Here is a 22849-nt window from a genome sequence, read left to right on the forward strand (position 1 = left end):
ATGTGATCAGCAACAGATCATCTTGAATAGATTTTGAATCCACAGGAGATACATCCCTACAATAATATTTAATTGACAAACTATCTCTAAATTTCCAAGCATCAATTGCATTTGGTTTAACCTCCAATGAATGAAACTTGGTGAAAAAATACTGTACAAGCCAATGACTGTGTAAATAAGGAAGTCGATATTCCTGCATTCATTGCACGGAACTGATACAATATCTTACAAACGGAAACGTTAACATATCTGAGATACAGTGTATCACTATATCTTGAGAATGTTACTCTAGAGCAGTGGTTCCCAAAGTGATGTCTGCAGATGAGGTACTGCAGGGAGTCTGCGACCAGATCTTAATATATATATATATATATATAAAATTAAATGGTATTGCATTCTCTAAATGTCTTCAAAAATGAATTTAATCTGTTGTTGCTAGCAATATTCCCATCCCCAAATATCTAATTCTATGTATATTTTGCCCCAAGGCAGCAAAATGTGTATAATTGCACAAAAATAGTTTTAAAACTGCTAAACGTTCTCTCTGCCCCAAGGAAAAATGTATAGATTTGCAGGAAATTTGCTTCAATTCTTTTTTCCCAGGGCCCAAGACTTCTTTAGTCCGGCCATGCACTGCAACAGTAATAGTAAAACTGCTTGTATACCATTTTTAATCACACTCTAAAGTAGGAGTTGTATTCTGATATTATGTGGGTGTCCCTGAAGTATTTGCTATCACAAAGGGGGTCCCCTGATGCAAAAAAGTTTGGGGACCCCTGTTCTAGAGAATGCAACAATTACCATTCTATGAAATTGAAACACTGACATGCATACAGTATGCTGCAGCAACACAACGAAAAGTATGACTAAAAATGCCATGTATATATGGTATACATGTTGTAAAATCATAAGTTCACACAGCCACACATCAGAGCTTGTCCTATCATAGCCTAAATGAAATTGCACTGGCCTGTAATACGTCACAACAATAGCCTAAGTTGTAGCTATATTACTTACAATATCGTCGAGTACGTTCCTGGTTTCTCAAAATGTAATGCAGTATTTCATAAGTGTAATGAACGAGCATCTCCAGATGTTCAAACACCTGCGAAAAAACAAAGACGGTCATCTCCCTTGAATGGACTGTGATCTGTGACATCCTCCTCAGAAGCTTGTTGTCTTATGTGGAAATAATGGTACTCCTACTCGGTCCAATGACGGCAAGAAAAATCAAGGCTACCTCTGGTGGCTACCCCTGGTGGTCGCATGGTGTTTATCAATGTAGAAACTGAGTTGAATACTGGCCATATTCATACCTTGCGTTGATATTATACGTTTACATGGTGGCCCGGCGTATGTCTTGATTACCTCTCTCAAAGTTCAGTAGATTAGCATACAATTGACTCATTTTTATCAGAATAGATGCTCTATGCCATATTGAGCAGTCCATAGGCTACTGCAGGTTATTTACACTAGGTTTAATTGAGGATGCCTCCAGCAACAACAATTTAAAAATGATAACTCAATTCTTTATTTTTTGGAATTATTGACAATGTTCTCAAAATGTGACATGTATTGAACAGTGAAATAACAATTGGCAGTCAGTGACGTACTCCGCCATTTAAGATCTATAAAAAGTAAAAACATTTTCTGAAAAAAAAACAACAACTGTTAAAACACCATTGACAGCACACTCAACGAAGTTATTAAAACTTACCGAACTATGGATTAGATTGATTTAATTCAAAGGGTTACGGATGACTCACATTGAATCTCAAGAAACAACATTTTTAAACCTCAGTTTAATGTTAACGTTGCAAATAGTATTCATTTTCAAGAGTCTGTAACACCAGAGGGAATTATAAAAGGTCACTTAACTGACAGAATTCCTCATCTTGTGCAGAATTGGCATATCAAATATATGCCCATATATGGTGTATAGTTATTTCGCTGTTGCTATTAAATGGTAAAATAGTGCCTCTAAACAATAATATCAGCATGCAGATGGTTTTTACATCAAATGCATTGAAATAAATGCCCTCATATCAGTTAGTTAGCTACTGAAACTGATAGATTGTCACACAAACTGGTTTTAAAATATTCTACATCTTCATTTCTACTTAGCATACATACAGTATAGATAGTTAAGAGAAAACAACATGTACAGTGGGGGAAAAAAGTATTTAGTCAGCCACCAATTGTGCAAGATCTCACACTTAAAAAGATGAGAGAGGCCTGTAATTTTCATCATAGGTACACTTCAACGATGACAGACAAAATGAGAAAAAAAATCCAGAAAATCACATTGTAGGATTTTTAATGAATTTATTTGCAAATTATGGTGGAAAATAAGTATTTGGTCAATAACAAAAGTCTATCTCAATACTTTGTTATATACCCTTTGTTGGCAATGACACAGGTCAAACGTTTTCTGTAAGTCTTCACAAGGTTTTCACACACTGTTGCTGGTATTTTGGCCCATTCCGCCATGCAGATCTCCTCTAGAGCAGTGATGTTTTGGGGCTGTCGCTGGGCAACACTGACTTTCAACTCCCTCCAAAGATTTTCTATGGGGTTGAGATCTGGAGACTGGCTAGGCCACTCTAGGACCTTGAAATGCTTCTTACGAAGCCACTCCTTTGTTGCCCGGGCGGTCTGTTTGGGATCATTGTCATGCTGAAAGACCCAGCCATGTTTCATCTTCAATGCCCTTGCTGATGGAAGGAGGTATTCACTCAAAATCTCACGATACATGTCCCCACTCATTCTTTCCTTTACACGGATCAGTCGTCCTGGTCCCTTTGCAGAAAAACAGCCCCAAAGCATGATGTTTCCACCCCCATGCTTCACAGTAGGTATGGTGTTCTTTGGATGCAACTCAGCATTCTTTGTCCTCCAAACACGACGAGTTGAGTTTTTACCAAAAAGTTCTATTTTGGTTTCATCTGACCATATGACATTCTCCCAATCCTCTTCTGGATCATCCAAATGCTCTCTAGCAAACTTCAGACGGGCCTGGACATGTACTGGCTTAAGCAGGGGGACACATCTGGCACTGCAGGATTTGAGTCCCTGGCGGCGTAGTGTGTTACTGATGGTAGGCTTTGTTACTTTGGTCCCAGCTCTCTGCAGGTCATTCACTAGGTCCCCCGTGTGGTTCTGGGATTTTTGCTCACCGTTCTTGTGATAATTTTGACCCCCCGGGGTGAGATCTTTCGTGGAGCCCCAGATCGAGGGAGATTATCAGTGGTCTTGTATGTCTTCCATTTCCTAATAATTGCTCCCACAGTTGATTTCTTCAAACCAAGCTGCTTACCTATTGCAGATTCAGTCTTCCCAGCCTGGTGCAGGTCTACAATTTTGTTTCTGGTGTCCTTTGACAGCTCTTTGGTCTTGGCCATAGTGGAGTTTGGAGTGTGACTGTTTGAGGTTGTGGACAGGTGTCTTTTATACTGATAACAAGTTCAAACAGGTGCCATTAATACAGGTAACAAGTGGAGGACAGAGGAGCCTCTTAAAGAAGAAGTTACAGGTCTGTGAGAGCCAGAAATCTTGCTTGTTTGTAGGTGACCAAATACTTATTTTCCACCATAATTTGCTAATAAATTCATAAAAAATCCTACAATGTGATTTTCTGGATTTTTTTTTTCTCATTTTGTCTGTCATAGCTGACATGTAAATTACAGGCCTCTCTCATCTTTTTAATTGGGAGAACTTGCACAATTGGTGGCTGACTAAATACTTTTTTCCCCCACTGTATGTCAACAGCACATGAAGTATTATACAGTACTGTACAATAATATCTAAAAATGGTTTCTAAACCTGAATCTCCTACATTTCTTTAAAAGCTCAGAATGGTGATGGCATCAAAAAGAGATACATCCACTTTATACAAAACAGAATGCATTGAGCATAGACTGGCATAAACATATCGGTAAAGTCAACCAGTGATGAACCACATAACTTTACAGTTGATACAACACCAGTCCTAAAACAAATCCGTGTACTCTTCATATAAAAAGTGAGAGTGAATGAATTACAAATTGTCTTTGACAAAAATGAATAATGAATCGAGGACTTCATTTGAGTTTTTGCAGCAGACAACAAAAATACTTACGAAGGACCAATTTTGTGCTCAGTTCCAGAAATAATTACGCATGACCTATCATCAGTTAATAGGTGTTTTTCATGAATGACTTGTTGTAATAGATCATTGTTAAATACTTATATGCATATTACATGAAGAGTACACTTAATATATTAACACAACACAATATAACATCAAGACACAGTAAAGTTGTACCAATTGGGAAATGTATACCAAAGAAACATAATACAAATAATACATGTAATAATAATGTCCAGAAAATATCTGGTAAAACTAAAGAGTACTGCCATCATTGTGCAAAATGTAAGTGAGAAAAAGCTGAAATGAAATGCACACAAACTTTCAAAGATGACCCTACAGTAAATGCACACAGGTGACTGCTGTTTTGAATGATTTGCTACAAAAGAATGAATGATTCTTAGTATATTTATATTCAATCTTCATAGGATTATTCTGGTTAATTAAGGACTGTGGGCTGTATTGGGGACGATGGACTCTCTTGTTAAAAATATTTGAGGTGAAGTAAATCATCTATTAATCAAATGAAAAGCATCAAATGGCCCAATTACACATGTATTATGTATCATTGCACAAACGGGCTCCACTAAATAAATACGAATTTTAATCTTTGGGAGGACAACTTCTTGTTTAGAGCATTCAAAATAAATGGAAACATTCATCAATTGTTAAACACAACAATTGTGGGCAACACTTTACTTTAAGTGACATTTACAGTAGTTACTTTAATACAGTAACAACACTTGACTTGATCCACTCTTATAAGGACCATGTTCCACAGAGGTTTTATAGGAGCAGTTCATGTGCAGTTACATGTGAATTTAAATACATTCAGAATCAACTTTGTGTAAAGTATGAACAACATACTTTAGTAAGCCTAGTTCTCAGACTTGATGTGGCTTTTATGAAATTTAAAGGACAACCACAATAACTGCCCCTTGTTCGCAATACACCATTTTTTCTGTATTCACCACTTTGAATATTCAAATAATTATCTTCTGTGCATTTGGATTGAGTTGTGCAAAGGGGTAGAAGACAGTTGTCAATATGACATAAGGAATGCTTCTGTGCATTTGATTATTTTAGGAAACAGGAAAGTTTGTGTTAAACATAGTAAAAGGCGCAAGATATCATAGTCGTTGACAAGATGGACATACTGGCAGTTCAGACTTCAGACGTTGTTTTCACACAAGAACGTCATTAAATTGTAGATCAGCTCCAATAAAAACATCACAGGCGACCTAAATAAGCAATTCATTCGATTCAAAATAATCTCAGCGTCTGTTATCACCTGTCCAATAACTCCAAATCTGATCTGGTGCCTCCAGCCACAACAACAAAAATCAGGGGATCTTTCTTTCATCAGTATTCAAGAATAAAATTGTTTGGAGGAGCTGTTCAAGGTTACAATCTTATATAAAGATGTTCCTACAATAGAAATAAACTTTCTTATGGTTCATATCGATATTTAAGGGCGACAAACAGTAACCGTAAAGCCCACTGATTCATACAGACAGGATAAACATGTTTTCAAATTTATTCCAGTTGAAATTAGCTGCCCAAAATGATGCATGATGTCTTGCATTTAGTATGGCATTTCTCAGGAATATGAATCAAGTTATTCTAGAATACTCATTGAAAGCTGTCAGTATGACTGCTGACATGTATTTTCTAAGACAGTCTAAAAATGTATATATCGATGAGTAATTCATATGCTTGATATGTTCTGACGCCGGTTTTTGGAGAGGCTCCCATGTCACACCAATGTAATATATATACAACAACACGGAGTGAGCACTTTATAAAGTGTGAACCCTCACCTACTGTACAATACTTACTCTTTCAGCATTGATATGGTGAGTATTACACCTCAGTACAAGAATGTAAATAAATGTAATATACTATGTCTTTAGTATATATAATGTATACCAACAGTATAATGCTCGTACTAAAGTTCTTCCTTGGGCACAAGTCAGGCAACATAGCTACATAAACAGTTTGTTGTATGCCTGCAGCACCCAGGATAGTAGAGAAGGCAGTGAGTTTGATATCAGGAATCATCAAAAGCGTTTCCATTCGTTTTTTTTTGGTTTGTCTTGGAAACACATGAACAGGGAGAGAATATTTCTGTATGTTCTGTGAGCTGCTCTGAATTCTTGAATCACAGTTGTTGGTGTCAAATAAAACACAGGGAAGTGTACACTATAAAAGGTTCATGTCTTACTTTCACATAGTGAATAAAGACAGATGAAAATCACGCAAATTCATCTCAAAGAAATGCATCCGTGTCTCTCTGTGGCTTTGACGGCTTTTCTACCCTGAGAAGCCTTCAACAAAAAACTTCATTGGAAACTGAAATCCTTTTGTTTATTGACTTCTTATTGAAGCCACTGGAGCCCCCCCAACATTACTGGCTCTGTCTTCAGTCGGCTGGAAAATCTTTGAGTAAAATGGCAACCACAGGTCGGGTCAAAACTCAAAGATACCTCCAAATGTCTTCAAGTTTCCATTCTGTAGCTTTGAGCGAAATGTCGCTGAGCAGACCTCTTGAACCTCTACTACTTGGCCAGTTGGAAAGGATTTTGACCCTTTTAAGGAAAAAGAGGTTCATGTCAATGGATAACTACTTCCATACTACCAATCTATATGCCTTTCCCCCATTCATGTGTACTGTAGTGTGCTGTATATGTCAGTTCAAAGACCTCACCTCAAACAGCACAATCCATGCTTTTTTGGCACACACACATTCAGGTCACTACAAACCAGAGCAGGGCAATGAAATTAAGAGACTTAAATGCACACTTCCCACAATTCATGCTAAATGGAACATTTGCATATCAAAGGGATCCCCAGATCCACAACTCTGCATGGTACTCTATGCAAAGTGATGCAAGAAAAAATCACTCCCCTATTGTGACAGTGAAGCTAACACTTTTAATGTGGCTCTATATTCCAGCATTTTGGATTTGAGGTGAAATGTTTTATATGAAGTGACAGTAAAGAATGTCACCTTTTATTTGAGGGTATTTTCATACATATGTTTTACGGTTTAGAAATGAATGCACTTTATGTACAGTATCTAGTCCCCCCATTTTAATTTGTCATAAGTATTTAGACAAATTCACATATAGTGTATAACATATAGTCAAAAATGAAGTATTTGGTCCCATGTTCATAGCATGCAATAACTACACAAACTTGTTGGATGCATTTGCAGTTTGTTTTGGTTATGTTTGGGATTATGTTGTGCACAATATAAATTAATGGTAAATAATGTATTGTGTCATTTTGGGGTCACTTTTATTGTAAATAGAGACACAGATGCACAAAGATCATACCCCCAAGACATGCTAACCTCTCACCATTACAATAACAGGGGAGGTTAGCATTTTATATCGTACCTCCAAGACATGCTAACCTCTCACCATTACAATAACAGGGGAGGGTAGCATTTTATATCGTACCTCCAAGACATGCTAACCTCTCACCATTACAATAACAGGGGAGGTTAGCATTTTATATCATACCTCCAAGACATGCTAACCTCTCACCATTACAATAACAGGGGAGGGTAGCATTTTATATCGTACCTCCAAGACATGCTAACCTCTCACCATTACAATAATTACAATAACAGGGGAGGTTAGCATTTTTTTTTTTTTTTTTTTGGGGGGGGGGGGGGTATGATATTAATGCCTCTGTAACAATCTGACTCATCATTGTTTGCGATTTATTCATGATTATCCGTAATCATGGTAGCATGCATCCATATTAATGTAGAAGTGTTCAGAAACATATTCTATTCTTATTCACAATACAAGTGACTGCAAAATGAAACAATACATTATTTAAGAGGGCAGTCCATAAGAGTAGACAAAGGATGTCAAGGATCTGGAAAGATTCTGTATGGAGGACTGGTCTCAGATACCTCCAAATGTGTTCTAATCACAGTTTAGAAAAAAGCTCAGTGTTGTTATACTCACAAGGGGAGGGTGCTAGAGTATTGAAAACAGGGGTGCCAATCATTTTTACCCCTATCTGTTTTTGACCACTATTACTTTTATGATATATTGCTCCGAGCAATTGTATTAGTATAAAATAATATAATTTCCTAATTTTTTGCAGTGTATAATATAGCTCAGTATTTGTATTATATATGTTATACAGTATTTTTTGCTCATCTTTATCAAGGGTGCCAATAATGATGGTCCTGACTGTGTGTTATTTTTAAAGCACACAACTGTATGTACTGTAAAAATGGGATGTTTATTTCTAATTGTCATGTTGAACATATTAGGTCAACAAACACACATGTCCATTTGAACACAGATTCTCAATGGTTTCCCATGAACTATGGGTTGAACTCTAACACAAGGAGGGCAAGGCAGGGGGACAAGGCACACGCTAGTATGAGGTATAAGAACCTGATGAAGACTTTATTGAGGGTGGTAATCTGACAATCTCTTAATCTAGCTATACATTTCCAGGCAGAGCAGAACACAGCTTTTTTACAATGAGCAGCGGTAATGGGGCAACTCTTCTCCAGTCCCCTTCATCCATTTCTTCAATACTGATTCATAAACACAGTTAGCGAGGGCGACGTAGACTACTACATCCTATAAAACAGCTGTAATTAACAAGTCTGGTTTTTCTTAACAAAAAATATATATTTATTGTCCATTAATGGCTTTCTTCATATAAATACATGGATGAGGTACACTGGCCGTAGAGGCTATGTGGCTGGTTGCAGCAGCACGCCTTAAGGGTGAGCAGCAATATTTCAGTCATCCAAGAGAAAGCTTGTAACATGGGTTCGTCTCAATTTGATAACGTTCTAACGAAAAGGCAAACACCTACGGTTAAAGAGAGCCTGATAGTGAAAAAGCAGGAGGTGGCCCCTTAGATTTGGTCCTCAAAAGATATTTACAGATAACTTGGACAAATTGAGGTCAGGTTATATGTGAAGCTATAGCTTAGAATGGTTGGTCACTCTGGCTGTATAACTACTCAGCCAGTGAAAAAGCAGCAAATGCTAAGTATTTGTTTTCTATTTAAAAATGGCAGTTTTGCCATGGTGGAAACAATTAAAGCTTGAAATGGTCTGGCAATCTTAGTTGAAACCACCTTCATGAGATCCCCTTTCAGAGAAAGCGACAAAATGTGCTTGTGTGGCATGCTGGATATTCAGGATACTTTATGGGTTTATGATATCAGAAATCCTAAACGGTTAAAAATCGGATGAGATCCATGGGTATCTGTGTGCTAGTGATTCAAATGGCTATACTGTACAGTGCAGACTAAATACAGTGCTGTCTGTCACCGTGACTTGAGTTGTGTACATATTTAGACAGGAATTATTTGCGGTGCTGTTCATTTTGATAGTTTTGATCGCTACAAAGAGGGTTCAACTAAGATATTTCAATAAGCCAACACTTCATCTTTCCAGCCCCACAATTCAGTGCAGCATGGTCACAACAAAACAAAATCACATGATACAATAAGTTAATAGGCAATATCCATTCACATTATGCACAAATATCATGCATACTGTATGTAGCCACATTGTAATTCTTCCTTATTCAAACATGTTGACAAAATGCATAGCTATAAAATAAAATCCAATACATAAACATTATTACAAGTAATAAAAATAAACAATCTGTACAAAACTCCTGGCATATTGTTATGATTTTCTTTTTCTTCCATCAATATAAGAAAGCACATACAAAGTACAAAAATAAATATTCTATGTACAATCACACATGCCACCTCGAAGTTATCGTCACTGCAAGGAGAAAACAAGAGTCAACAAACCACACATTAGTTCATGCAATGTTCATTGAGGACATAATGAACATGAATACAATTAATAATAAGCACTTTTCTACAGTATAAATTAAGAAATTATAGATGATGTTGTTGATTATACTAGCATGGGGATCATTTAAAAAGTAGAACTGCCAAGCACTATATCACCTCAAGATGCAGATAATGTTCACAGCAGGAACTCAACGCTCTTTCACTTACTTTATTCCAACACCCTGATACTGGTAGGCCGTCATCCCCCTAAGGAAAGAGAGGGAGTGAGTAATAAAGATACACTCTGAGGTAACACTTTACATTAAGTTGTTCTAACACAGATATAAACTTAAGGTAATGTGTTACCCACACTGCTAAGACTGTAGAATGTGACTTAATGTACCGTATAACACAACGCAATTTACTGTTGAATAAAAATGCTTTTGTCAGGATAATACTATTGTGTGTGTATATGTGTTTAATGTGTATAATATTTATGCAATGTACTATGCATATTGTGTTAAAAAGCAGCAACAAACAAGTAGTGGTACACACGGGCAACTGACTTTTTCTGAAAGTGGGAGAGCAAAAATGTTATAGCATTTATAATATTAAAATAATTTTCCTGCAACGCTGTTTCTTAACAGGGGGAATCCATATTTATGAACAGAACACAACTATTTTTCTTAGGTTTTGTCACAATAAATTATATTGAAAAAGTTTTTTAATTACTTGTTTACTTATCTACTACCTTCCCTGAAAATCCCACCCATAGTGATTGATTGACAGATCTGAAACCCTACCAACTCTGAGACTCTCACAAATATCCTGCTCCTCCCTTGACAATCCCACCTACAGTTATCGACTGACAGGCCACAACGTGGCCAGGATAACACATGACAATGATGAAAAAATAAATAAATAAAATTATACATTAATAATATTGTTTTACCTAATAAGGATTTTAATTATAATTTTGCACTTGGTAGGTTAATAAAAAGCATTGTTTAATTGCACATTGAGTTTTCGTCTTCTTTATGTCACAAATAATGCGATCACAATAATGTAGTACAATTACAAATTACTTTGGTTTATCTTTAAATTCTAATTTTTCGCAATATGGCAGTGTTATCTGGAAGGGCATTGAACAAGAACTGTCAACTTAAAAAAATCCAACTGGAGTTTTGCATTTAAATGTGATCACTGATTATGTTCACCTAAAAATAATATTGCCAAGGTATTATTAATTTACCATTATCATGATCAAATTAGATTTTTTTTGGCAGCTCTATATATCCATAAATTGCGGCCCTGAATCTGCAACAGAAATAATAAAACGTAGCTCCGATAATATTGATTATATTTGAACAGTTTGGGCTAGAGCAGGGGTCTTCAACCATTTATTTCATAAAAACGACTTCATCAAAAATATTTTGGGGGGAGCTACTCATATACTGCCTGCATGTTTTCTTATTGTGTAGGCCTAATTTGATAAATAGAAACAAAGAACAGCACAGCATTCATAACGTAATTGTGTTTTGTTTCTTAAAACCACACAAATCATTCTACTGTAGCCTACCTTGAGAATCTTTCCTTTTTAAATGATGAGAGAATAAAAAGGTTTTACATTTGAACAAATATGTAGCCTGCAGTAACAGGAATATGCTACTATTTTGCAATTACTCACAAATGCTCATTTTGAACAACAACCACAGTCAGTAGGCTATATATTTGACAAGAAATAGTGAAGAAACAGAATAATCATGAAAAGTATGAGGAATAACAAAAGTGTATTCTCAGCAAGCACATTATTTGACCGTTCCGCTTTTACTCCAACAAGGGCTTTTTTTTGGCACCGTTTTTTGAAGCATTGTCACCATGAACATTTTTTAAATTAACTTGTCTCAGAAGCATACATATTTGATGGAAATAGGGTAGAAATGGCTTATTTTGTCAATTTTACTTACCAAGCGGAGCTGTTTGTTTTATCCAGATACAAATTATCCTGTGCTTTATGGCGCATAGTCACATACTGTACAGTACATTCAGAAAGCATTCAGACCCCTTCACTTTTTCCACATTTTGTTACATTACAGCCTTATTCTACAATTGATTTAAAAATGTTCCCTATCAATCTGCACACAATACCCCATCATGACAAAGCAAAAACAGGTTTGTAATTTATTGCAAATGTATTAAAAAGAAAACTTAAATATCACATTTACATAAGTATTCAGACCGCTTTCTCAGTTTGTTGAAACACCTTTGGCAGTGATTACAGCCTCGAGCCTTCTTGAGTATGACGCTACAAGGTTGGCACACCTGTATTTAGGGAGTTTCTCCCATTCTTCTCTCCAGATCCCCTCAAGCTCTGCACAGATATTTTCAGGTCTCTCCAGAGATGTTCGATCGGGTTCAAGTCCAGGCTCTGGCTGGGCCACAAGGACATTCAGAGACTTGTCCAGATGCCACTTCTGTGTTGTCTTGGCTGTGTGCTTAAGATCGTTGTCCTGTTGGAAGGTGAACCTTCGCCCCAGGCTGAGGTCCTGAGAGCTCTGGAGCAGGTTTTCATCAAGGAACACTCTGTACTTTGCTCCGTTAATCTTTCCCTCGATCCGGAATAGTCTCCCAGTCCCTGCTGCTGAAAAACATCCCCACAGCATGATGCTGCCACAACCATGCTTCACCGTAGGGATGGTGCCAGGTTTCCTCCAGACGTGATACTTTTACTGAGGAGTGGCTTCCGTCTACCATGAAGTTGTTTTTTGCTCTGACATGCACTGTCAACTTTGGGATCTTATATAGACAGGTGTGTGCCTTTCCAAATCATGTCCAATCAATTGAATTTACCACAGGTGGACTCTAATCAAGTTGTAGAAACATCTCAAGGATGTCTCATGGCAAAGGGTCTGAATACTTATGGAAATAAGGTATTTCTGTTTTTTATTTTTAATACATTTACAACATTTCTAAAACAGGTTTTTGCTTTGCCATTATGGGGTATTGTGTGTAGATTGATGAGGATTTGTATTTATTTAATCCATTTCAGATTAAATGTAAACGTAACAAAATGAGGAAAAAGTGAAGGGGTCTGAATACTTTCCAAATGCACTGCATGTAGCCTACACAGCTTGACTACATTGCAACTGCAAAGCGACAATGGTGCGCTTGCATATGGGGCTCACCCAGGACTGTTACTTTTGTAACTGAATGAAAACATTTTGACAATGTAGTTTAACCGATTGATGTTGGGAAAATACATGGCAAAATGCAGAATGGTGTTAAATGCCTGTAAACAGCTTGGGGGGTGAAATTATTTCACAGATTTAATCATGTAATATTAGGCCTACTGATTATTTCTCAATTTGCGAGCTACTTATTGACAGCCCACAAGCTACCTGACATGCAGTTTTCTGCAAAGGTGCAACCTTTCATACGCTAAAGGGAGGCTACTCAGAATCAGAGGCTGCCATACAGCAAAGCCAAGACATGCCCGGGCCGTGTTCAGGCAAAGTCAAATGATACATGCCGCTCAAATGATATGTAACAACACCATTGGACCAACACCATCGGATGACACAACGATGCAAATGTAACAACAGTACAACAAAATAGATAAACTATTTTTTTGCAGGTCCCTTTTCATTTTATACACCAGTGGTGCAACTAGTGCTTTCTAACTGCACTGAACTAAAACAGTGGTGCAACTAGCACTTTCTATCTGCACTGAACTCAAACAGTGGTGCAACTAGCACTTTCTATCTGCACTGAACTCAAACAGTGGTGCAACTAGTGCTTTCTATCTGCACTGAACTAAAACAGTGGTGCAACTAGTGCTTTCTATCTGCACTGAACTAAAACAGTGGTGCAACTAGTGCTTCTATCTGCACTGAACTAAAACAGTGGCGCAACTAGTGCTTTCTATCTGCACTGAACTAAAACAGTGGTGCAACTAGTGCTTTCTAACTGCACTGAACTAAAACAGTGGTGCAACTAGTGCTTTCTATCTGCACTGAACTAAAACAGTGGCGCATGGGAGCGAAGCAAAACTTTAGAGTGGTAAAAACAATCCATCTCGATGTGACAGGGTGCAATCGACACAATTGCATCGTTATTATATAATATTTCAAATGGACACATCTATTTTAATACATACTAGCTCAAAACATTATTAATCATTGAAAATTACCCAATGGATGATGATCATTTTGCACCCCCACTTTTTCACCAGAAAGTGGGGATGCAGCAGCTCCATTTGCTCCATTGCTCAGGCGCAGTAGTATATGTGTATGTGTGGAAATACTCTATAGTCTAAATTCCTTCAAACTGTACTTTTTACCCCTTTTTCGTGAAATCCAATTGGTAGTTACAGTCTTGTCCCATCGCTGCAACTCCCGTACGGACTCAGGAGAGGTGAAGGTCGAGAGCCACGTGTCCTCTGAAACACGACCCTACCAAGCTGCACTGCTTCTTGACACAATGCCCGCTTAACCTGGAAGCCAGCCGCACCAATGTGTCGGAGGAAACACCGTACCACTGGCGACCGGGGTCAGCGTGCAGGCGCCCGGCCCGCCACAAGGAGTCACTAGAGCGCGATGGGACAAGAACATCCCGGCCGGCCAAACCCTTCCCTTAACCCGGACTGCGCTGGGCCAATTGTGCGCCACTTCATGAGTCTCCCGGTCGTGACACAGCCTGGGATCGAACCCGGGTCTGTAGTGATGCCTCTGGCACTGCGCCACTCGTGAGGCCTCATTCAAACTTTTATTTAGAAATAGGGTTTAAGCCCAGTCACTTGGCTGTTATTTTCTTTCATCTGGCAACTTCTATGAATGAATCAAACCTTCCATTCCCCTTCTCCTTTTCAATACACAAACTCAAAACAGGGTTCAATGAAAATCAATGAGGAGACGCTGGTTTTTCCAAGATAATCTTTCCCAATACAGTTCTGTTGGCCAAAAAGGTAAGGGACAAGGTGGGAAAAGGGTGCCATGCGAGTGTGACAGGGATACAAATAACGAAAAGTAAAGCCATTAACTATTAAGAGTATTTGACATTTTCAAACAAAAGTCACTGAATGGATCACGGGTTGTGATCAAGAAAATAGACTCTGTCACACACCACAAATTAGTGTAGGTGTTCTGCTGCCCTTGCAAGACAGAATAACAACATTCTCGGGAAATCAATTATTAATATTAGTAAAAGTGAAAAATCATGATGCACAGTTCATCTAAACAAGTGTTCTAAGCAGTATTTGTAGTAAATAGCTACGTCTTGAGCAAGAACTTGAAGTGTGCGCATGCCTACTTGGTTAATAAAGGCGTTGCTTTTTCGGGGTAATAACCTGTTACTTAACTAACGATACTAATCTGTTATTTCAATGTCATTTTCACGCAGCGCTGTTATATAAGCTTTTACTCATACCTACAGCAAAGTGAATACGAGAGTGAACGGAATTGTGGTTAGGGAAGCCAAAGTGCTGGATTAGGGAAGGAAGAGAGGAAGCATACCACAGGACAAGGGGCATCCAGCCCATCCAGGCCAGGTAGGCCCGGTTCACCCTTCTCTCCTTTAAAGCCTCGGAAACCCTGTTTGTGAAATCAACTTTGTAAACATTTGCACATTGCCCCTCCTTTAGGAGCAGTACCCCCTGCTGGCCAATGAGAGGACCTGCTGCCGCTCCATGAACAGACCGAAGCCTGTCACTACAGACGCACTTAAACATGCAAGTGGCCTGAGACTGACAGGAACACTCAATGGAGAGAATGGGCCATGTTCCTGTTCGTCTTACCCCTGAAAAGAAAACCCCCGCTGATAGTTTATGGTCCCTGGTCCTGGGGTAATTGTTCAGAACTAATAATCATCCAGCCATTCACTGAATACCAAATTATCATCACTGCTGTAGTTTGTATCGCTGGACTTAATACTGTAAAGGACGTTAGGACCAAAACCACTTCAGGGTCTATTAGAGTCGATTATCATCAGAGGCAAAAGGAAGTCAGAATCAGAATTCAGAGACTACTGACTGTCACTGCAGGTTATATGGCATTCTGAGGATCGCTTCTTCCTTTTGCCTCCTGGCTGCACATTGAACGCAGGACATACCAACGGACAGGGGGCATCTAATCCGGGTGCTCCTTGGTCTCCCTTATCCCCTTTAGTTCCCCTGTTGCCTTTCTTGCCCCTCTCTCCCTGAAAACAACATTGCATTAAAAGAGACAGTCTTTAGTTCCTCCTTGCTGACTCATCCACACAGTAAGCAAATGTGTGTGTTTTTTTAAAAGCACAATCATGAAGCTTGAATTCTTACCTAAGTAATTTAGACATTTTACAGGTATTTAAAGATTGATGTGCTTTTTTGGGCTTACGAAGAAGAGTACTGAAGTTTAAGAATTTTGTGGTGGGGAAAGTAAGTGGAGGGAGTTAGGGAGTAGGGATACAGGCCAATGCTATTGGTGAGCGGGTTCCTTAAGTGTCTAATGTAACCTTCACAGACTTGTTGCAGGAATGGAAACACTTTATCGGTTCATCAACTACCACTGTATAGATTATTACGAGGGTATCACTAGCCCTAACACAACATAGACTTGATGACCCACATAGTACCATAACAATATCTTAATTGTCATATATCACATTTAGAAAGCTGGCTCTCTGCGGTGCATTGTCGTCTACTGCGAGTGACTGACCATCATGTTTCACTGCACATACCGTACTCTAGACCTGACAAAGAACATGATCACTAACCTCCTCTGAGTAAAGACACCATTGATTATGTCCAGTTGCCCAACTATAAAGCCAGCACCATGCAAAATATGGCATAGAAATACCAGAAATAGTATCACTCTACTACTTTCCCTTATCATCCCAATCCCCAAAAATACTCTTTCCATTCTCCGAAAATGAGAACCAAATGATGAAACGGAAAGACGCTGTTGTTTGTGTCCACTGAAGGTGGCTGGACTGGCTGCTAGCGGGCTACAAGTAAACAAGCCACTTAGAGTATTCAAAAGCTAATATTTTTCTTTCAAGAAATGTTATTCCTATACTGCTGAAGTTGCAGTTATATTTACAGGTATAACTGTACGGTTTACAATACATTCTAAATTCATTAACCTAGTTCTCTACTGGGAGCAGATCAAATATTTCCAACCAAAGCAAGCTATTCTATATAGTGATCAAAATGTATAAAACCTGACCACATTGTCATTCAAACATCCGCTCACCAAGATCAAGGCGTTTGAACGGGTTGGATTAGGGGCTGGACGAGTTTATCAAGAAGGAATTGGAAGAATAATAAACCCTGGCAAACATGTAAGCCCTCTCACAACTTTGCCTCAACGTTGCCTGAAAAACATCAACATTGGCTAACGTTGCGGCAACATTATGGGAACATTATTTGTCAGCCATGGAGAGGAGATTACAGGCTAGCAGGGAAGGTAAATGGAAAGAGAAGGTGGAGGATGAGGAAGAGGTGGATGAGGAAGAGGAGAAGGAGGAAGATTAACCCGAGACTACGACATTAGAATGCAGAAGGAGCAGGTTGCCAGGGTGTGTGAGAGGGAGAGAGAGGACAACACGACCCGGCAAAAAGAGCCACGGGAAACAGAGCAGGGTGGAGGGGAGGAAAAGGGGATAGGAAGACCTGCGGAAACAAAGGAAAACAGGACAAAAGTAAAAACAGCACCAGGATCCCACAGCCGGCCACAGCACCTCCAACTGGTTTAGCAAAATACCTCATAATATCAATCTCTTATCCCATCTTTACACCCCAACGTAGCAAATAAATTTGTTACACAAATAGGAAGTACACATAACTGTCAATGTCATATATTTCCTGCTGTCAAGAGCACAGTTGGAAGTGCTGGGAGGGTCAATGACATGTTGTGACTTTTAAGTAGGGAGTCAGAATATTAAATGAGATGTTAATAGGAAGGAAACAAACATTCTCCAAGAGGAAGGGGGGGGGGGGGGGACATGGGTAAAATATGATTTAATACATTGGTATAATTAAAGTGCATACTCCTATTTTATTTTGCAGTGACTATTTTACAAAATGAGAGTATAGCATTCTGTTATTACCTGAAGTAAGAACAAAATATTCAGATACGACGGCACAAGGTAAACCAAGGACAATTTATACAACGTTTTGACTGGTCTTCAGAGTAAATAGAATATAATTTTGTAAGTTCTTTGATGTGTCCGTTCACATGTTCCAGTCATCTCATTATCAAGGTTGAACATCTTCAATCTCTTTTGATCTCTGACTTAATTTATACTACCTCTGTCATATTTGCATATTTGAACAAGATTCATTGAACTCTGAGGTAAAAAGGCCACTGCAAAGGTAAAGGACATATGAATATAATTTCTTCAAACATCACTTTTGCTATATGAATCACATAAACTCACATACTATCAAAGAGCACATCTCTTTTTTCCTCTGTAGTAATGGGATATTCAGAAGATGAGGCTATTGATGTTCACATGAACATTTTTATTCAGATTTGCCTAATTAGGAGAGCCTTTGAATCCACCATGGTCCTGCTCATATCACCTAATACAGGCCTCCCATGGTCCTGCTCATATCACCTAATACAGGCCTCCCATGGTCCTGCTCATATCACCTAATACAGGCATATCACCTAATACAGGCCTACCATGGTCCTGCTCATATCACCTAATACAGGCCTACCATGATCCTGCTCATTTCACCTAATACAGGCATATCACCCAATACAAGCCTAGCATGGTCCTGCTCATATCACCTAATACAGGCCCACCATGGTCCTGCTCATATCACCTATCCTAGGCCCACCATGGTCCTGCTCATATCACCTATCCTAGGCCCACCATGGTCCTGCTCATATCACCTATCCTAGGCCCACCATGGTCCTGCTCATATCACCTATCCTAGGCCCACCATGGTCCTGCTCATATCACCTATCCTAGGCCCACCATGGTCCTGCTCATATCACCTATCCTAGGCCCACCATGGTCCTGCTCATATCACCTATCCTAGGCCCACCATGGTCCTGCTCATATCACCTATCCTTGGCCCACCATGGTCCTGCTCATATCACCTATCCTAGGCCCACCATGGTCCTGCTCATATCACCTATCCTAGGCCCACCATGGTCCTGCTCATATCACCTATCCTAGGCCCACCATGGTCCTGCTCATATCACCTATCCTAGGCCCACCATGGTCCTGCTCATATCACCTATCCTTGGCCCACCATGGTCCTTCTTATATCAACTAATATAGGCCCACCATGCTTTTAAGCTTGACATTCCAATGGGCTTGCAATTGAACAACTATTATGGATCTTGAACAACCAAAAAGACAAATTAAAAATGAGTACTGCTTTTCAATGAAGACTATGTGGGAGAATAATATTTAGTGTTGAGTAGGAGCATGGAGGATCAGCAGCCATTTTAAATCTAACAGTTTATCATAAGTACCAAATGTACTTAATTAGCACAGAACATGTTTTCTGTTGGAACAATAAATGATTTGCTCCGGAAGACACATCATTGTCAGCTGTTGTCTTACCCGGTTCCCTTTGAATCCTTGTGGTCCTACTAAACCCTGAGAAGCGGAAATTAAACACATTATGAGTTCCTGTGCAAGCAGTCAGAGACGTTACCGTGAGGTATATCTTTGTGCTGTCAATCAATTTGATCCACTCATTCCCTTAGACTTGATTAAGAGAAGATTCATGTTTTCTCTGTCACTTTTGTTTTATTTATTTGATGTTCTTGATACTTAGGTAATTGTACAAACTACTTACAGGGATGCCTTGAGGCCCAATTGGTCCTGGGACTCCTGAATCTCCCTTGAAACCCTGAAAAAAAAATAAAAAAAATAAACCATTGATCTCAAATAGATAAATAAGCTGTTTTGACTGAAAGCTCTTGTGTGGTGTGTGTGTTACTTTTGCGTGTGTGTGTTTGTATGTGTGTGTGTGTGTGTACGTACATGTGTCGGTGTGTGATGATGATCAGTGATGTGAGTACTCACTCTATCTCCCTTTGGTCCTGCTGGCCCTGCCACACCAACTGGTCCTATTAGACCCTGTAAGGTAAGGACAAGACAGACCCTCAGTGGATGCAGACATTACAATGGGAGGACATCAAAATAAAAATGGATTACTTCATTTCCATCATCAATAGCTCAACAAGCTTTCTGGAGCACTTAAAGAGATTCTCCAGTACCTTTGTATGCTTTTTTAGCCAGTAGTTCTAAAAGTAGCACTAACGATCCAAAAGTGGCCCCTGAAAATTGCTAGGGGGCTGGCACACAGTTGATTTCAAACTTGGGATTTTGTTCGCTAATTGAGGTAAGACCGTAATTCTGCTCATAGATTATGCATGTATGAACTACACATTGTGTCAGAGGAAGGCCCTAAAAATGGTCAAAGACCCCCAGCCACCCCAGTCATAGACTGTTCTCTCTGCTATCGCATGGCAAGCGGTACCGGAGTGCCAAGTCTAGGACAAAAAGGCTTCTCAACAGTTTTTACCCCCAAGCCGTAAGACTCCTGAACAGGTAACCAAATGGTTACCCGGAATATTTGCATTGTGTGCCCCCCCCAACCCCTCTTTTTACACTGCTGCTACTCTCTGTTTATCATATATGCATAGTCACTTTAACTATACATTCATGTACATACTACCTCAATAAGCCTGACTAACCGGTGTCTGTATATAGCCTTGCTACTCTTATTTTCAAATGTCTTTTTACTGTTGTTTTATTTCTTTACTTACCTACACACACACACACACACACACACACACACACACACACACACACACACACACACACACACACACACACACACACACACACACACTATTGGTTAGAGCCTGTAAGTAAGCATTTTACTGTAAGGTTGTATTCGGCGCACGTGACATTTGATTTGACACATCCAGGCCCGAAGCAGGGGGTTTAAAAAAAGACTTTCTTTGTCGCCAAATTACCGGAGCATGTCTTTAAGTGCCAAAAGAGTAGTTATCCATTTCTGTTTCGGTTTACCATTATCAAATAATAACCAATTGATTAGGTAGTGGTCTTCTCACGGTTATCCCACTGTGCATGTTATACCAAGCTTGTTGAGCTAAAGAATGAACAGTAACAAAAAAGGAGAAAAACATTGAGTTCAGCTGCAGCTCTCTCTCTGTGTGGAAGTCAGGATTCAACAGGAGGACCTTGCATCTCAGGCAGATAATACAGTACGTACAGCATATAGCATTGGGGAGCCATAACGCCATACTGTCCTGTATGCATATCAACATGCAGCATGAGCATCCCAGCATGCTCTCCTGGTATGACATCACAACGCCAGTTCAAAGCTTTACACTGCAGGAGAGACATTGTTAAGACACCTGTTTTGAAGATTTGCCATGGCATGAACTCTGACACTCAATGGCATGAGCTCTGATTGCGTAACTCAAATGTCCTTATAAATCTTCCATTGACATCAACACATGATTTAGGCAGAAGTCTAGGTTATACATGCAAATCTCAAGCTAGGATTCAACCTGTAATGAACAAGGGGACTATTTCTTGCTCTTTACTGCTTCTAAGTACTGAGAGCAAACGCATCAAAGGGCCCATTTTAGTACCCTGACACGTTCCATTGCCATACAGACATGGGACACAGTCATGTGAATATCATCCCTATGCCAGAGCAATCCTCGAAGAGTGCCTAAAAACAGAAATGCTCTCTCTGCAGACAATCAGACAGATAACAAAAAAGGACAAGCATGGAGGAAAGCAAGCAGACAGGCAGACAGACAGACAAGCAAGTCGTGTGGGGAGCAGAATAGGGGAGGAGAGGCGGGGTAGGGGAGGAGTGTGTGTTGGGGGTACAGGACTTGCGCCACTCACCACTCGACCAGGCCTGCCGTCTAAACCATGAGCTCCCTGGACAGTGTGTAAACAGTTAGAGAGCAGAGGTGGGAGGGAGGTGGTGGGAGAGGGGGAGGAGGTGTGGAGAGGGTTGAGGGGGGTGAGTGAAGCAGTGATTCGTGTGACACAAAGAACACATCCAGTTGTTGATGAAGGGTGATGGTGTTGTGATGACATGAGAAACAGTAACTGTCAGTAACTCCTTTTATAGCTGCAGTTGATTATCTCTATCAAATCATTTGTTTTCAGTGTCTTTCAGATACATATGCATGGTTCATCTTCTTTCTATGGTTGATGCCCCATATTCAAAGCAGTTTGAATCATGTACAGTGGATTGGGAAAGTATTCAGACCCCTTGACTTTTCCCACATTTTGTTACGTTACAGCCTTATTCTAAAATTGATTTGTTTTTCCCCCCTCATCAATCTACACACAATACGCCATGATGACAAAGCAAAAACAGGTTTTTAGAAATGTTTGCAAATAAAAAAACAGAAATATCACATTTACATAAGTATTCAGACCCTTTACTAATTTCTTTGTTGAAGCACCTTTAGCAGAAATTGCAGAATCGAGTGTTCTTGCGTATGACGCAACAAGCTTGGCATACCTGTATTTGGGGAATTTCTCCTATTATTCTCTGCAGATCCTCTCAAGCTCTGTCAGGTTGGATGGGGAGCGTCGCTGCAGTTATTTTCAGGTCTCTCCAGAGATGTTCGATCTTGTTCAAGTCCGGGCCACTCAAGGACATTCAGAGACTTGTCCCAAAGCCACTCCTGCGTTGTCTTGGCTGTGTGCTTAGGGTTGTTGTCCTGTTGGAAGGTGAACCTTTGCCGCAGTCTGAGGTCCTGAGTGCTCTGAAGCAGATTTTCATCAAGGATCTCTCTGTACTTTGCTCCGTTCATCTTTTCCTCGATCCTGACTAGTCTCCCAGTCCCTGCTGCTAAAAAACATCCCCACAGCATGATGCTGCCACCACCATGCTTCACCGTAGGGATGGTGCTAGGTTTC

General features: G+C 39.5%; 1 protein-coding gene across 1 annotated transcript in view; it reads right to left on the reverse strand.

The window, feature by feature from the left end:
• Positions 1-8536: 8536 nt before the first annotated feature.
• The window catches only part of LOC106606370 (uncharacterized), a 53720-nt gene continuing 39407 nt past the window's right edge, over positions 8537-22849 (reverse strand). Inside the window, exons 33-39 of the mRNA XM_045720531.2 lie at positions 21818-21853; positions 19949-20002; positions 19719-19772; positions 19481-19516; positions 16031-16117; positions 10154-10192; positions 8537-9911 (exon numbers count right to left, since the gene is read on the reverse strand). Coding sequence (XP_045576487.2) covers positions 9909-9911; positions 10154-10192; positions 16031-16117; positions 19481-19516; positions 19719-19772; positions 19949-20002; positions 21818-21853 — 309 coding nt within the window. The 3' untranslated portion in view covers positions 8537-9908. The remainder of the gene's footprint in view (positions 9912-10153; positions 10193-16030; positions 16118-19480; positions 19517-19718; positions 19773-19948; positions 20003-21817; positions 21854-22849) is intronic.

This window comes from Salmo salar, chromosome 01 (genome assembly GCF_965601325.2).
Source record: "Salmo salar chromosome 01, fSalSal1, whole genome shotgun sequence".
Lineage (NCBI taxonomy): Eukaryota > Metazoa > Chordata > Actinopteri > Salmoniformes > Salmonidae > Salmo > Salmo salar.